Source organism: Triturus cristatus, chromosome 1_2 (genome assembly GCF_964204655.1).
Source record: "Triturus cristatus chromosome 1_2, aTriCri1.1, whole genome shotgun sequence".
In the NCBI taxonomy this organism is placed as follows: domain Eukaryota; kingdom Metazoa; phylum Chordata; class Amphibia; order Caudata; family Salamandridae; genus Triturus; species Triturus cristatus.
The window spans coordinates 1,156,213,546-1,156,230,953 of record NC_140580.1 but is presented as its reverse complement, the minus strand read 5'-3'; the positions used below and the strand labels follow the sequence as shown (position 1 = coordinate 1,156,230,953).

Genomic DNA, 17,408 nt, shown 5'->3' with positions numbered 1-17,408 from the left:
GGTGTGCCTACGCAACTCCCATGGTTTTTGAAGTATTCCCAGGTTTTACAAGACCTTGCAATGTGCCCAAAAAATACGCTTCCCCAGAACAGGCGAAACGAGGAGAAATATCTTTCCATCTCTGTGCTCCAAATATAGGAGTCCTCCACGTGTTCTAGCCCTGGGTTCCTCGCTCTGAACCCTCTGCTTGTTCTAGATCTCGGCTTTACTCTTTGAGGGGTCCATAGAATGTTCTAGCCATGAGTTTTTAGCATAAAACCCCCTCCTATTTCTAGCTATGAGTCTAACTCCTGGGGGCCCTTCGCCTGTTCTAGCTTTGGGCTGTAACTGGGGGGGTCCTCTGAATGTTCTAGCTCTGGGGTTTTAGCTCTGAAGCCCTGCATGTTCTAGCTCTGGGCTCTAACTCTGGGAACGCCCCCTTGTTCTTGCTCTGGGCTCTAACTCTGAGGGTCCCCTTGCTGTTCCAGCTCTGGGCTCTAACTCTGAGGGTCCGCTGGCTGTTCCAGCTCTGGGTTCTAACGCTGAGGGTTCGCTGACTGTTCTAGCTCTGGGCTCTAACTCCAGAGGTCCTTTGGCTGTTCTAGCTCTGGGTTCTAATTCTGAGGGTTCGCTGGCTGTTCCAGCTCTGGGCTCCAACTATGAGGGTCCTATGGCTGTTCTATCTCTGGACTCTAACTCTGAGGGTCCTCTGGCTGTTCTAGCTCTGGGCTCCAACTATGAGGGTCCTTTGGCTGTTCTAGCTCTGGGCTCTAACTCTGAGGGTCCTCTGGCTGTTCTAGCTCTGGGCTCCAACTATGAGGGTCCTTTGGCTGTTCTAGCTCTGGGCTCTAACTCTGAGGGTCCACTGGCTGTTCTAGCTCTGGGCTCTAACTCTGAGGGTCCGCTGGCTGTTCCAGCTCTAGGCTCTAACTCTGAGGGTCCGCTGGCTGTTCCAGCTCTGGGCTCTAACTTTGAGGGCCCTCTGGCTATTCTAGCTCTGGGCTCTAACTCTGGGGGTCATTTGGCTGTTCCAGCTCTGGATTCTAACTCTGAGAGCTCGCTGGCTGTTCTAGCTCTGGGCTCTAACTCTGGGTGTCCCTTGGCTGTTCTAGCTCTGGGTTCTAACTCTGAGAGCTCGCTGGCTGTTCTAGCTCTGGGCTCTAACTCTGAGGGTCCACTGGCTGTTCTAGCTCTGGGTTCTAACTCTGAGGGTTCGCTGGCTGTTCTAGCTCTGGGCTCTAACTCTGAGGGTCCCCTGGCTGTTCCAGCTCTGGGCTCTAACTCTGAGGGTACCCTGGCTGTTCTAGCTCTGGGCTCTAACTCTGAGGGTCCTCTGGCTGTTCTAGCTCTGGGTTCTAACTCGGAGAGCTCGCTGGCTGTTCTAGCTCTGGGCTCTAACTCTGAGGGTCCACTGGCTGTTCTAGCTCTGGGTTCTAACTCTGAGGGTCCACTGGCTGTTCTAGCTCTGGGCTCTAACTCTGAGGGTCCCCTGGCTGTTCCAGCTCTGGGCTCTAACTCTGAGGGTACCCTGGCTGTTCTAGCTCTGGGCTCTAACTCTGAGGGTCCCCTGGCTGTTCTAGCTCTGGGCTGTAACTCTGGGGGTCCTTTGGCTGTTCTAGCTCTGGGTTCTAACTCTGAGGGCCCTCTAGCTGTTCTAGCTCTGGGCTCTAACTCTGGGGGTCCTTTGGCTGTTCTAGCTCTGGGTTCTAACGCTGAGGGTCTGCTGGCTGTTCTAGCCCTGGGCTCTAACTCTGAGGGTCCTCTGGCTGTTCTAGCTCTGGGCTCTAACTCTGAGGGCCCTGTGGCTGTTCTAGCTCTGGGCTCTAACTCTGGGAGCCCTTTGGCTGTTCTAGCTCTGGGCTCTAACTCTGAGGGTCCTCTGGCTGTTCTAGCTCTGGGTTCTAACTCTGAGGGTTCGCTGGCTGTTCTAGCTCTGGGCTCTAACTCTGAGGGTCCGCTGGCTGTTCCAGCTCTGGGCTCTAACTTTGAGGGCCCTCTGGCTATTCTAGCTCTGGGCTCTAACTCTGGGGGTCCTTTGGCTGTTCTAGCTCTGGGTTCTAACTCTGAGAGCTCGCTGGCTGTTCTAGCTCTGGGCTCTAACTCTGGGGGTCCTTTGGCTGTTCTAGCTCTGGGTTCTAACTCTGAGAGCTCGCTGGCTGTTCTAGCTCTGGGCTCTAACTCTGAGGGTCCACTGGCTGTTCTAGCTCTGGGTTCTAACTCTGAGGGTTCGCTGGCTGTTCTAGCTCTGGGCTCTAACTCTGAGGGTCCGCTGGCTGTTCTAGCTCTGGGTTCTAACTCTGAGGGTTCGCTGGCTGTTCTAGCTCTGGGCTCTAACTCTGAGGGTCCGCTGGCTGTTTTAGCTCTGGGTTCTAACTCTGAGGGTCCTCTGTCTGTTCTAGCTCTGTGCTCTATGAGGGTCCTCTGGCTTTTCTAACTCCGAGGGTCCACTGGCTGTTCTAGCTCTGGGCTCTAACTCTGAGGGTCCCCTGGCTGTTCCAGCTCTAGGCTCTAACTCTGGGGGCGGCTGCTTGTTCTGGCTCTGGGCTCTAACTCTGAGGGTCCGCTGGCTGTTCCAGCTCTAGGCTCTAACTCTGGGGGCGGCTGCTTGTTCTGGCTCTGGGCTCTAACTCTGAGGGTCCGCTGGCTGTTCCAGCTCTAGGCTCTAGCTCTGGGGGTGGCTGCTTGTTCTAGCTTTGGGCTCTAACGCTGAGGGTCCGCTCGCTGTTCTAGCTCTGGGCTATAACTCTGAGGGTTCTCCTCTTCTTCTAGCTCTGTGGTTTTAACTCCAGACCCTCTGATTGTTCTAGCTCTTGAGTTTTAACTCTGAACCCGCACATTCTATAACTATGGACTGTAAATCGGGGAGGGGGATCCTCTGAATGTTCTAGCTCTGTGGTTTAAACTCTGAACACCTGCTTGTTCTAGCTCTGTGGTTTAAACTCTGAACCCCTGCTTGTTCTAGCTCTGGGGTTTAAACTCTGAATCCCCCGCTTGGTCTAGCTCTGGGGTTTAAACTCTGAATCCCCCGCTTGCTCTAGCTCTGGGGTTTAAACTCTGAATTCCTGCTTTTTCTAGCTCTGGGCTCTAACAGTGGGGGCCCTTTGCTTGTTCAAGCTCTGGGCTGTAACTGTGGGGCCCTTCTCTTGTTCTAGCTCTGGGCTATAAATGGGGGACCTCTGAATATTCTAGCTCTGGGGTTTTAGCTCTGCACCCCGCATGCTCTAACTCTGGGCTGTAACTCGGGGTGGTCCACTGAATGTTCTAGCTCTAGGGTTTCAACTCTGAGCCCCCTCTTGTTCTAGCTCTGGGGTTTTAACTCTGAACCCCCTCTTGTTCTAGCTCTGGGCTCTAATTGGAGGGTCCTCTGAATGTTGTAGCTCTAGGGATTCAACTCTGAACCCCTCTTGTTCTAGCTCTGGGGTTTTAGCTCTGAACCCCCCACATGCCCTTACTCTGGCCTCTAACTCTGAGGGCCCTCCGATTGTTCTAGCTCTGTGGTTTAAACTCTGAATCCCTGCTTGTTCTAGCTCCGAGCATAAAACTCTGAACCGCCACTTGTTCTAGCTTTGGGCTGTAACTCGGGGTGGGGGGGTCCTCTGAATGCTCTAACTCTGGGGTTTTAGCTCTGAACCCCCTCATGCTCTAACTCTGGGCTGTAACTCGGGGGTGGGGTCCTCTGAATGTTCTAGCTCTGGGGTTTTAACTCTGAACCCCCTCTTGTTCTAGCTCTGGGGTTTTAGCTCTGAACCCCCCACATGCCCTTACTCTGGGCTCTAACTCTGAGGGCCCTCCGCTTCTTCTAGCTCTGGGGTTTTAGCTCTGAACCCCCCCCCCCCCCCATGCTCTTACTCTAGGCTGTAACTCGGGGTTGGGTTCCTCTGAATGTTCTAGCTCTGGGGTTTTACCTTTGAACCCCCTCCTGTTCTAGCTCTGGGGTTTCAACTCTGAACCTCCTCTTGTTCTAGCTTTGGACTGTAACTGGGTGGTCCTCTTAATGTTCTAGCTCTGGCGTTTAAACTCTGAATTCCTGCTTGTTCTAGCTCTGGGCTCTAACTGTGGGGGCACTTCGCTTGTTCTAGCTCTGGCCTGTAACGGGGGGGGGGGGGGATCCACTGAATGTTCTAGCTCTGGAGTTTTAACTCTGAACCCCCTCTTGTTCTAGTTCTAGGGTTTCAACTCTGAACCCCTCTTGTTCTAGCTCTGGGGTTTTAACTCTGAACCCCCTCTTGTTCTAGCTCTGGGGCTTTAACTCTGAACCCCCCACATGCCCTTACTATGGGCTCTAACTCTGAGGGCCCTCCGCTTCTTCTAGCTCTGGGGTTTTAACTCTGAACCCCCCCCCCCCTGTTCCAGCTGTGAGGTTTTAACTCGGAACCCCCGCTTCTTCCAGCTGTGGGGTTTTAACTGTGAACCCCCTCTTGTTCCAGCTCTGGGGTTTTAACTCTGAACCCCCTCTTTTTCCAGCTGTGGGGTTGTAACTCAGAACCCCCTCTTGTTCTAGACTAGCGCTGAACCCCCACTTGTTCCATTTATGGGTTCAATGACTCGGAGCCCTCAGTAAGCTCTCGCTGGGAGGTCTGCCCTCTCAGTCGCCCCTCCTTCCAGATAAGAGCAATGCTTGTTTGGACGTGCATGTTCCCATGATCTTCCTCCGCCCCCGAGGAGCCCTGGACATGTGCATCCAGTTACTGTCTCTGCTGCAGGGTGGCCGTATTTACAGAGCAGGAAGGGGCTGACCCCAGTGCACACACTTCTGTTACTGTCCAAACACCAGATATGAATCCGATCTCAGTCCCAGAGTGACAAAAGCTGGGGACGATCAGGCGTGGAATGAGGGTCTCACCCTGCGGGGTACAGCCCGTGCTCACAATGCTTCCTTCCCGCCTGGTGTCACGCGCTCCTGTGGACATTCACAGACACGTTTCAGGGGCATGTTAGGAGCAGTGACGTCCGAGCAGTCAGTCGTAAAAAACATGACATTTTAAGTCTGAAAGTGGGGCGAGATGTCCTCTGCCGGGAGTGTGTAGGATACGAGTAACTCACTCTTTAGAGGTGGAACGAGAACTCTGATGCTGAGAAAGAAACCATGCCAGGTTTTACAATTGTGCCGTCCTTTATAAACAGAGACAAGAGAGTGGCACAGGGAGCGCTCTATCGAGGGACAGCTGGGTGGAACCGGACAGTCTGTTATGTCGAGGGGCATCTGTTTTTCTACTGTTGAGGGTCACTTGGATGGCACAGCCCTGTCACTCCTGTCGCGGGGCAATTGAGGTACGAATGGGATTGTCGCTCCTGTAGTGTCGTCTGCTCATGTGCAGCAGGGCCCTTGTGGCCATCGACAGACTCCTTACAAAGTGACGTCATCGATTGGGAGGTATCTGGGTGTGTTCCATAAAGTCTATGACGCTGTGTGTTCAGTTAGCGGTTGCATGCCGAAGAATAAAGATGTGTATTACGGAGCTCCGTTAATGGCGTTGTCATTTGCATGCTCCAGAGCTGGGGTGGACGCACAACTGGCTACGAGTATAGGATACATGCCCTGAAGATACAAGAATGCTCTCCCTGAGAGTTTGCTGAGATCCAGCAAACTGCTTTGCATGCCACGTGTGCCTCAAGAAGCAGTCCACGGCTGGCGTATATGGAGTCAAAGCGCAACTCTAGCTCATACAAGGCCCTTGAAGAAGGTGAAGGTCCTACAGAGGTCCCCGTCAGAAATCCCACCAGAAGCTTACTGGTAGGACCGAAAGAAGAAATACTGTGCCACGGTCCAACACAGATCCATCGTCCCTACAAAGCAGAAACGCTAAAGGCAGCGACAACCAGGTATGAAGAAGCACTAAAGGCAGCGACAGCCAGGTGCAGAGACTACAAACTTACCTGCACAAACGAAGGAAGTGCCACATGTCCTAGAATCGGGTGTGACGGCCAAGCCCGGATGAGCCTCCGAGCAGGTGGCATCCAGTACACTGAAAGGTCTTTGGCTTTGTGAAATCTTTCAATGGCTGCCGAAAGAAGCACGAAGTATGGTGTGCCACATTCCTGCAACCACCACTGCCATTCGACACTGCCAATTGTGTGACTGGATGGATCAAAACGTTTGATGACTTCATAGATGCTCTAGAAGAAGTATATGACAGAAAACATCATTAAGAACTTAGAGAACCTCACAGGTGATGGAGTGAAAGAAGTGATAAAGAAAATATCACAAGCTGATGAAATATCCTACTGTCAAATCAAGGAAATCTTAGGAGCCAAGTTCAATCCAATGTCGAAAAGAAAGGTACATTTTCAACCAGGCAAGACAGCAAGCTGGTGAAGCGATGGAACAGATAATCTTGATACCCTTATCAAGCACTGCACGTTCTGTGAATTTAATGATGAAGAAGCCGTGCGTCTCAGAGTCATCAGTGGTAGCCTCTCCAATTAGTTAGGCGCTGTATAGTGAAAGAGACACTGAGTCTAGAAAGGATACTCAAGGCTGCAAGGGGAGAGGAATGTGCAAATCAACAGTCTGCTGATATGGAAGCTGGAACAACCAAAAAATGAATCAGAGTTGCTCATGAAAAGTTTAAACAGAAACACAAATAATGACTCCTAAGAAAAAGAACTTGTGTTTCTGATGTGAAAGAACTTTCTGTTACTCATGAAGGTATCACACTAAGAGGTTTGAAAATCGTCATACCTGAGAGCTTAAGTCAACAAGTTATTGAACTGGCACACGAAGGACATCGTGACATTGTAGCCACCAAGAGAGCCCTCAGAGACTGAGGGTGGTTTTCTCGCCCTGACGAACGAGTCAAGAAGGAACTGAATGCATGTCACCTGTGCAACTGTTATCTCCCAAGACAATACGGCATCCACTAAATATGGCTGACCTTCCCAGTTAAGCGGGAGAGAACATCACAGTTGATTTCTTTGGCCCTTTAAACAATGGCCATCATCTCATGGTACTTATTGATGAGTACTCAAGTTTTCCCTTAGTGGAAGATCTATCATCGACCACCCAAGACAAGGTAAGATGATATTTTCGCAGCGTGGGGTGTTCCCTCCATTCTCAAATCTGACAACAGTCCACCCGTCAATAGCAGAGAGTTTAAAGACTTTCTTAGTGGTTTGCATCTCAACCATCAGAAAAGCACCTCTGGCCACTTGCAAATGGCGCTGTTGAATGATTAATGGGCACCCTTCAGAAAGTAGTTCGGCATGCTGCACTTGAAGAATCGATCTCAAAACAGTTTTATGTCCAGCCCTTCGTACCCATCGGTCAACTACCCACTCTGCAAGAGGTGAAAGCCCTGCCACCTAGCTGTTTGGGAGAGCCATTGTGACCAAGCTACCACAATGGCGCACAAGCTGAGTACTAGACACTGTTGAGAGATTCATGTCCCGGACACTTCTCCCAAAAGAAAGATGAAGGCCTATGTAGATAAGTGCAGATATGCTAGGGACACAGTTTTAGAAGAAGGAGACCGGGTCCTAGTCAAACAAAATCAGAAATGCAAAACAGGGGCGCAGTTTGATGCTGATCCATTAAGAGTTGTGACAAGGAAAGGATACATGGTGACAACTCAACGTTCCCGGAAAGTCCATTACGAGATACTCGTCCCAGTTCAAGCATTTGCTCTGATGTTCATCGGCTCCAGACATCACGAGTGAGAAAAATCCACCTGACTGCCCAAGTCAAGCATCTGAGTCTATATCTATGATGCCAGATGACAGTGTAACTCCTTCGCCTCATACGACTTGATCTGGAAGATTGGCACAAGCCCCTTGGCAACTCAGTGAGGAACTCTAATGTTTATATACTGTCCTTACTTTATTTAACATAGAAGACGATGCTGTGTCATGTGATCATGTATGGCAGGACCAATGTGGCCCTTGCCGGCCTCCTTACAAAGTTACATAATCAGTTGGGAGTTATTTGGGTGTGTCTCATTTTGGTCAATAATGTTTATGACACAGTGCGTTCAGTTAATGGTTTCATGCCGAAGAATAAAGATGTATATTACAGAGCTCCGTGTGTGGCGTAGTCCTTTGTGTGCTCCAGAGCTGGGGCGGATGCTCCAACTCCTATAAAGGTACAGCTGGGGGTACATCTGGGACTATCACTCCTATGAGGGACAATTGGGGCTGTCACCCTCATCAAGGGCCTGCTGGGGTGTATGAGACTAGCACTCTTCCGAGGGATAGTTGGGTTGTATATGAGACTATCACTCCTATTGAGGGACTTTTGGGGGTACCTATGGGACTAGCATTCCTATCGAGGAACAGCTGGGTGATATCAGACAGTCTCATATGTCTAGGTACATTACTATTTCCTCTACTATCAAGGGACACTTGAAAGGCATGAACCTCTCACATCTACTGAGGACAGGTTGAGGGGTGTCTATGAAACTATCACTCCCATCAGGGCACTGTTAGGAGTGTATATGAGACTATCGCTCCTATCGAGGGACAGTTTAGGTACGAATGGGACTGCCACCTCTATTGATGGACTGTTCAGAGTGTATATGAAATTATCACTAGTATTGAGGGATTGTTGAAGGTTTATATGAAACTATCAATCTTATTGAGGGGTAGTTGGGGTGTAGATAGGACCAGCATCCTATCAAGGGGCATCTGCATTGGAGATTGGGTTTTTGATTGAAGGATGAAGACCCTTCTCAAGCAGCAACCAGAATCCTTTGCAGAATGAATCACAAAAGTCACTAAATTAACCTGGGCTTAACTCTCTGGTAGCTTGGCACAAAAGAATTGAGGCTTAACTTAGAGGTAATGTAAAGTATGTATGTAGCACACAAACAGTAATAAAGTAAAAACACAACACAAGAGACATCAATCACCAATTTAGAGAATAGAGAAAAATTGTGTTAGATCGGTCAGCTGTAGAGTGGTCTACCCCAAACGTTTTGCCTTTCTCCTCCTGTTTTTGCTAAAGTCGTTTTTGTTATCCTTAGGACTCTGCCCACTTTATCAAAGCCAGTCAGTTCCAAAGTGCTTATGCTCTCGCCTTTAAATATGGTAAAATTATCTTACACCCAATTGGAAAATTTAATTTACTTGGAAGCCCCTAGTAAAGTGGTACTACAGGGACCCAAGGCCTGTAAATTAGATGCTACAAGTGGCCTAAAGCACTTATTGTGCCACCTCCTTACATAGCCTTTTTAAACATGTTTCAGGTCTGTCATTGCAGCCTGTGTGTCCAGGTTTAAACTGCCATTTCGACTTGGCAAAACAAAAATTTTGCCAGGCTTAAAATGTTGTTTTAATAAATATGAGTCACCGCTGGTGTACGTCCTAAACAGCCCAAAGGGCCGGTTGCGTTGTATTAAAAAAATTGGACATGCACCTTTAACTTTCACATTTGCAGGTGGTGAAAAAAATCTCACATTTGTTCCCATAGGATAACATTGGATTACCCTATTAAAGTTAATATGTGCTAACATATGATTGGGAACAGGTAGAAATGTCATATTTGGTCTCAAAAGAGTTGTAATTTAAAACCCTTGCTAATCATGAAGTCAGACTTTAAGTCACAATTCTGAAAATGCAACTTTTAGAAAGTTGGCCTGGCTCTCCTAACCATTTGGTGCCTGCAGCCTAAACCCTGGGTCACATAGCTATGAATAGTTGGCCTTTGTGTAACGCTCTCTGACAGTGAGACAAAAGTGGATTAAGTGTTGGCAGAATGGGCCAGCCCGAAAGGTTGTGTGGGGCAAAGCTGTTCCCTGCCCCGATTATGTTTCAAAGGAGCTGCCTCCTGTACACTCGCAAAGAACTTCACACACCAGTCTTTTGTCACCTTAGACCCCTTTGAACCTGGGAAGGGGAAGAGGGAAGTTTCCAGAAATCGGATGTGGAAGGGCCTAGAAGTTTCTCCCACTTCAAAGTCTGGCACCAGGTTGCAAATACTAGACCCTCAAATCAACCCTTCAGTACATTCCTGGACCTGTAGACTTCATGTGTATTGAGAGACTGCAGTGGGGCATAGGACTATCACTCCTATTAAGGGACAGCTGCAGTATATATCGGACAATCACATTATTCAAGGAACAGTTAGGGTATATATGGGACTATCACTCCAATTGAGGAACATTGGGAGATATACTTCATCACCCATTAAGAGCCTACTGTGGGGCACAATGAAACCACTCTTATTGAGGGGAAGGGGCAGTTGTGTACTAAGTACGAAACTATCATTCCTTCATAGGGATAGTTGGAGGTACTAGGCTGTCTCGTCTATCGAAGGACAGTTGGATGATATAAACAGGGCAATCAGTCCTATTGAGGGACTGCTTTGGGTATGTTTGGGGCTATCACTCCTATTAAAGATCTGTTGAGCAGTATACACTATCACACCTATTGAAAGACTGCAGTGAGGAATTAGACTCTCACCTCTATTGTGGGACTTTTCGGGGTATATATTTGACTATATATCTTATCAAGGAATTGTTGGGTGATATGACAAGCACCTCTATCCAGGGTTCAGTGTGAAGTGTGGGATCTTCATGAAGCTGAAAACTTGTCTTCAACCATCTGATTCTATTGGCTACAAGTGATGATCCCTCGTCAATAGGGCTTTCGCTAGTGCTCCATCACAGCTAGGGCTACCACTGGTGCTTCTTCACAGCTAGGCTTTCAGCTTTTGCTTTAACACTAGGGTTTCAGTTGGTACTCCCTCACCGCTAGTGCTTTAGCTGGTGCTCCCTCGATGCTAGGGTTTCAGCTAGTACTCTCTCACTGCTATGGCTTCAGCTTGCAATCCCTCACTGCTATGGCTTCAGCTGGGGCTATGGCCTCAGCTAGCGCTCCATCACTGCTATGGCTTCAGCTGGGGCTATGGCCTTAGCTAGCACTCCCTCACTGCTATGGCTTCAGCTGGCGCTCCCTCACTGCTAGGACTACAGCTAGTGCTCCTTCACTGCTAGGGCTTCAGCTAGCGCTACCTCACTGCTAGGGCTTCATCTTGTGCACCCTCACGGCTACGGCTTCAGCTTGTGCACCCTCACTGCTATGGTCTTGGCTAGCACTCCCTCACTGCTATGGCTTCAGCTGGTGCTCCTTCACTGCTAGGGCTTCAGCTGGTGCTCTCTCACTGCTAGCACTTCAGCTTGCGCTCCCTCACTGCTAGTGCTTCAGCTGGTGCTCCCTTACTGCTATGGCTTCAGCTGGAGATCCCTCACTGATAGGGCTTTAGCTGGTGCACCCTTGCTGCTAGGGCTTCAGCTGGTGCTCCCTCTCTGCTAGGGCTTCAGCTGGTGTTCCTTCACTGCTAGGGCTTCAACTTGTGATCCCTCACACAAGGGCCTCAGCTGGAGGTCTCTTACTGCTAGGCCTTTAGCTGGAGATCTCTCACTGCTAGGGCTTCAGCTGTAGGTCTCTCACTACTAGGCCTTCAGCTGGCACTCCATCACTGCTAGGGCCTTCCCTGTTAGTGCTGCAGCTGGTGCTTCCTGAAAGCTAGGGCTTCAGCTGGTGCTCACTCACTGCTATGGCTTCAGGTGGTGCTCACTCACTACTATGGATCCATCTGGAAGTCTCTCACTGCTAGGGCCCTCCCTGGTAGTGCTTCAGCTGGAGGTCTCTCTCTTCTAGGACTTCAGCTGGCACTCCATCACTGCTAGGGCCTTCCCTGTTAGTGCTGCAGCTGGTGCTTCCTGAAAGCTATGGCTTCAGCTGGTGCTCACTCACTGCTATGGCTTCAGGTGGTGCTCACTCACTACTATGGCTCCATCTGGAAGTCTCTCACTGCTAGGGCCCTCCCTGGTAGTGCTTCAGCTGGAGGTCTCTCTCTTCTAGGGCTTCAGATGGCGCTCCCTCACTGCTAGGGCCCTTCCTGTTAGTGCTTCAGCTTGTGCTCCCTCACTGCTAGGGCCCTCCCTGTTAGTGCCTCAGCTGGAGGTCTCTCACTACTGGGGCTTAATTTATTTATTTTTGAAATTTGTACAGCGCATAGCTGCCCCAGTGATGGGGCTTCCCAGCGCTACCTAAACAAGAGCCAATAGACCACTCTAGAACATGGAGAGTAACCTATGCTGGGAAAAGCCAGGTCTTTATAGCCTTTCGGAATGCCAGATGGTTCTGACGTCCTCTAATTGAGGTCAGAAGGGAATTCCAGAGGTGCGCTGCCTGAACCTTGAAATAGCGACCACCTGCTCTGGCTCTATGAAAACGGGGGGTGCAGACCGAACCAGAGGTAGCCGAACGCAAAGGGCGATTTGGCACATATTGGACCAGCAGATCCGCGGTCCTTCTCGTGTCAAACTTTTATGGGCCACACACAGAGACTTCAAATTGATTCTTTTCGCTATCGGCAACCAATGGAGCTTAGGCAAAAGGTTTGCAACCGAATACGATTTGGGAAGTGCTAGCAGGGCGCGAGCCGCAGCATTCTGAATTCTTTGGAGGCGAGCAATACAAGATTTATTGGTGCCTAAGTAGAAGGAGTTACCGTAGTCCAGCCTCGATAGAATTGTGGCCTGAAGAATAGTTTGGCAGACCTTTGGTGCAAAATAGCCAAGTAGAGGTTTCAACCCTCTTAGGAGACCAAAACAAGATCCCGCCAAGGCCTTGGATTGTGCATCGAATGAAAGCTCACTGTCTATCCAAAAGCCTTCGTTTTTACTGCCTTTTTTGGCAGGGGTGCAGGTTTTAATTTGTCAGGCCACCACTGTTCAGACCAAACAGCACTGTCAGGGCTTCAGTTGGCGCTCACTCGCTGCTAGGGCTTCATCTGGCACTCCCTGACTGCTAGGGCTTCAGATTGAGGTCCCTCACTGCTAAGGCTTCAGCCGGTGCTCCCTCACTGTTAGTGCTTCAGCTGGTGCTCACTCACTGCTAGGGCTTCAGCTGGTGCTCGCTTACTGCTAGGGCTTCATCTGGTGCTCACTCACTGCTGTGGCTTCAGCTGGCGCTCACTCACTGCTAGGGCTTCATCTGGTGATCCCTCACTGTTAGTGCTTCTGCTGGTGTTCCCTGAAAGCTATGGCTTCAGCTGGCGCTCACTCACTGCTAGGGCTTCAGCTGATGCTCACTCACTGCTGGGGCTTCAGCTGGCACTCCCTCACTGCTAGGGCTTCAGATTGAGGTCCCTCACTGCTAAGGCTTCAGCCGGTGCTCCCTCACTGTTAGTGCTTCAGCTGGTGCTCCCTCACTGTTAGTGCTTCAGCTGGTGCTCACTCACTGCTAGGGCTTCAGCTGGTGCTCACTCACTGCTAGGGCTTCATCTGGTGCTCACTCCCTGCTGTGGCTTCAGCTGGTGCTCCCTCACTGTTAGTGCTTCTGCTGGTGTTCCCTGAAAGTGATGGCTTCAGCTGGCGCTCACTCGCTGCAAGGGCTTCATCTGGCTCTCACTCACTGCTGTGGCTTCAGCTGGATGCTCCCTCACTGCTGGGGTTCAGCTGGATGCTCCCTCACTATTGGGGTTCAGCTTGATGCTCCCTCACTGCTAGGGCTGCTAGATCATTCCATGCTTGCAGGCCCCTCTTCTCCATCCCTTCACCTGCCTTTGGTGGCTTTGAATGAACCCATTATACCATGGTGTCTAACTATTGTTAAAGTAGAGTCCAAGGCTGGCATGGGCTGTCCTGCCACCGTGGAGGCACCTGCCCCCTGCCCCCACACTCCATAGGACCCCCTCTTCCCACAGCTAAGTACCCTCTCTCAAGCAATCTTCCCAGAAGGCAGTGGCACGAGGCAGAGATGCTGACCCAGTCCTCTTTCTCTTTTGTTTTTCAGGGAAGTCCTACGAGATAACCTACGTGAGGCTCAAGTTCCACACCAGCCGCCCCGAGAGCTTCGCCATTTATAAACGGACCCGGGCAGGAGGTCCCTGGGTGCCCCTCCAGTACTACAGTGCCACCTGCCAGAAAACCTACAGCAGGTCGGAACGGGGGTACCTACGTCCAGGTGATGACGAGGCCGTGGCCTTCTGCACAGCGGAGTTCAGTGATATCTCACCTCTCAGCGGTGGAAACGTGGCCTTCTCCACCCTGGAGGGCCGGCCTAGCGCATACAACTTCGACAGGAGCCCTGTCCTGCAGGTAACGCCTGGCACCACCAATGCTTTCATCACCACGGAGGGGCTATGGGTTTACTAAAGGTTTGCATGGGCGCTCGTATGATGCACGGAGCGCAAGTGGCAGCGACAATCAAGTTTCCAGCGCAAACGTTTGTTGCTCTCTAATTTGACCCTCATGCAACATAAAAACACTTTGCGCCAACGCCCTGTTTACTCACGGAAAGGAGGAGCGCCAGGGGCAGAATAGCCCAGAACTGTGGGATTTGGCTCAAAATCAGTTCTACGAACAAAGCATAGTCTGGCTTTTGACCACTCTTAGAGTCCAGTGAAAGCAGGCACAAGCAAGGGGAAGCTTTATCGCCTTATACACCTATCTGTAACGCGTTATTTACACAATGTCTTACGCTTCTGACCCCTCTCTGGTTGTTTATGGGCAAGAACTGGCCCTATAGGGAGTACCTGGAGTCCAATCTTATGCTAGACGCTCCTGGCTTACCTTTGCGTCATAGCACAAGGCTGTCGACTACCGCAAACAACAATGCTGAGCATCACCTAGAACCGCCATGTTAGTACCGTGCCGGCCGTGGCTTCCTTGACGGGCAGCTCTTACTACGGGCTTGACTTAGATTTTGGCGGACCGCCTGATGAAATATAAATCCAATTTTATCCTATGGGATTTCTGTTTTGGCTGACGGGATATCCGTCACCGTTGTGACCCAGTAACCCGTCCAACAAGATCTAAATTAAGCCCTGAATCTTCTGCAGCTTTATTTTTAATCCTTCATGCAACGTGGTTCGGCAATTTTTCACATGGCGGTCTGTTGGGAAAATTATAGTAAATCAGGGCCATAGCATGCAAAGTGGGGACATCAGGGGAGTTTGGGCAAAGTACAGACAGTTGTGGCCTGAAGCATTTCTTAGTAGCCCGCTGTTGGCGCTGCAGAATACCAGGGTTGCCGAATACAAAGATTGCTTAGTCATGATTCCTCCTTCCATTGCCCCATACTTCCACCTCATGCACCTTTCTTCCACCACCTTACACTTCCTGTCTCTTTATCTAATGGCTGCCAAGTCTGCCTCGTCTTATTTCCACCTCATGCCTCTTTCTTCCACCTTTCTATACACCCTGTCTCTTTAGTTCACTCTTGAAGTTTCTTATTCACCCTTGCTTTCTCCCTTACTTGCTCATCTTTTATCTTTCTCTTCCCCTTCTTTCTCCCTTTTTTACCTTTCTCTGTCTTGCACTAAATCGAAACCTAGTGATGATAAATAAGCAATTTGACCCCTGGGTGAGACTCAGGCACTCACTCTTATACCAATTTGTCTGTTAAACCAAGTTGTTGGTGCAGGTTGGTAGATCCTCCAGAGAATGAGGTAAATGAAACTAAATCATAGCGCTCTCCCTAACTAGTAGGGAGCGTCCCCAACCGCAGTGAAGGAAAATTAATTCGCCATAGGTATTCAGGTAACCAAGTGACATTTTATTTCATTTCATCTTCTTTCAGGAATCATATGCATCTTCATCATATGGAATCCATCCTGATTATAGGTAATAAAATTTTTTTTTCTTAACATGACTGCGCCCAATTCATTTCGGGACACACCCTTCATCAGGGGCTTGCTCTTAATAGAGTTATAACCACGCTATGACCAATTGCCGTCTGTGTCGAATCCGTGGCAGTCTCTGTGAAGCTTCTACGCGTCTCCCGAGGTGGAGTCAAATTGAATCCGTAGAAGCGGATCCGACACCGACGGCAATTGGTCATAGCGCGGTTATAACTCATTTAAGAGCAAGCCCCTGATGAAGGGTGTGGCCCGAAATGCATTGGGCACTTTCATGTTAAGAAAAAAAAATCTATTAACTTATAATCAGGATGGATTCCATGTGATGAAAATGCATATGATTCCAGAGAGAAGATGAAATGAAATAAAATGTAAGTTGATTAACTGAATACCTGTGGCGTATTAATTTTCCTTGACTACGGTTGGGGACGCTCTGTACTAGTTAGGGATAGCGCTATTATTTCGATGATAAATAAGCCCCAGTCCCCAAAAATAAGTGCCAGTGCTCACCACCAGCAGACACCGGCATAAATTAAGCACTGGAAGAAGGTCCCCTTCTGCGTGTTTCCTCCACTGTTGGTGGGTAGATCATGTTACTGGGTAATTCTTGCATATTCCCGGGTGCTATTCCCCCTGTGTCTGCGATCTTGGACCAGGGTCATCAAACATGGCCAGTAGATAGCTGGTGATCTCCCCGCAGCTCAGGCACGTAACTCAGATTTCTTCTGGTTTTGGTACATTTCGCATTACGCAGCACAGTAGTTTATTTGTTACTCCCTCTGTGCTGTGGCTGCATGGGTTGCAAGACAGAATATCATCCATAAAAGATTGTGGTGGAAAAATATAACTGTCAATAGTTTTAACAACATAAATATCAACTTTACAATACAGACAGATAATGTAAAGCACAAAAGCATTGGCTACCAAACTATTGTGGTCCAAACAATTGACATTAAATTGAAAAGTACATATATTTAACCATAATTAACTTTATTGTACTTCAAATAAATAATATTTTTAGTTAATATATTCAATTAACAAAAAATAACAAATGAAAATTAATTTACTAACACAATCTTAAAATGCATATAGATTTTAAATATTTTTATAAATTAATATATCACATAATATGTGAAAACACATTGAAATACATTTATGAAACAAAGAAAAATATTTTTAAATGAAAATATAAGGTTAAGTTATATTAAATAATGAAAAACAATTTTAGCAAGTATAATTACTGATACATTTAAAAAATGTAATTTAAATGTATATAACCATTATAAATTAATTTTGAAAATATATAACAAAGTGCAATAATTTACAAATTCTAAAACACGTAACAATTAAAAGAAACAATAGTTTAGAAAACAGAACAGAAAAATAATTTTAAAAATACCATAATTTAGAAATATACTCTCAAATTAAAAATATCATTAAAAATCTACTAACATACAATAAGCTACCTCCAATGGAAAACATTAAATAATAAACTGATAAAACCAATTTAAATAAACTATTCTAACTAGATTCCAACAAACATTAGACTAAATGTGTACATTGACGGAGGGGGCAGTTGTACTATTCTAATTCCAATCAGTTAAACTTTGGTGAAACTGCATACATGAGCAGATGGATTCACAATTTTAACTCCAATCTAACAAACACTGGGGAAATTGCATACATCGGAGGTTTAGTATGCTAACTCCAATCTAGGAAACATTGGAGAACGTGTTTGCATTGGGGGTGGGCAGATTTACGGTTCTAACTCCAGTCTAACACACATTGGGTGATGTGCTCAGTTTGGGGGTGGGAAAGATTTACTATTGTAACTCCAGTCTTACAA

General features: G+C 48.3%; 1 protein-coding gene across 2 annotated transcripts in view; it reads left to right on the top strand.

The window, feature by feature from the left end:
• The window catches only part of LAMC3 (laminin subunit gamma 3), a 770,318-nt gene that overhangs the window by 48,056 nt on the left and 704,854 nt on the right, over positions 1 to 17,408 (top strand). For both annotated transcript variants that reach the window (XM_085613958.1, XM_085613956.1), the window contains exon 2: positions 13,717 to 14,021. In XM_085613958.1, the coding sequence (XP_085470084.1) occupies positions 13,717 to 14,021 (305 nt within the window). The remainder of the gene's footprint in view (positions 1 to 13,716; positions 14,022 to 17,408) is intronic.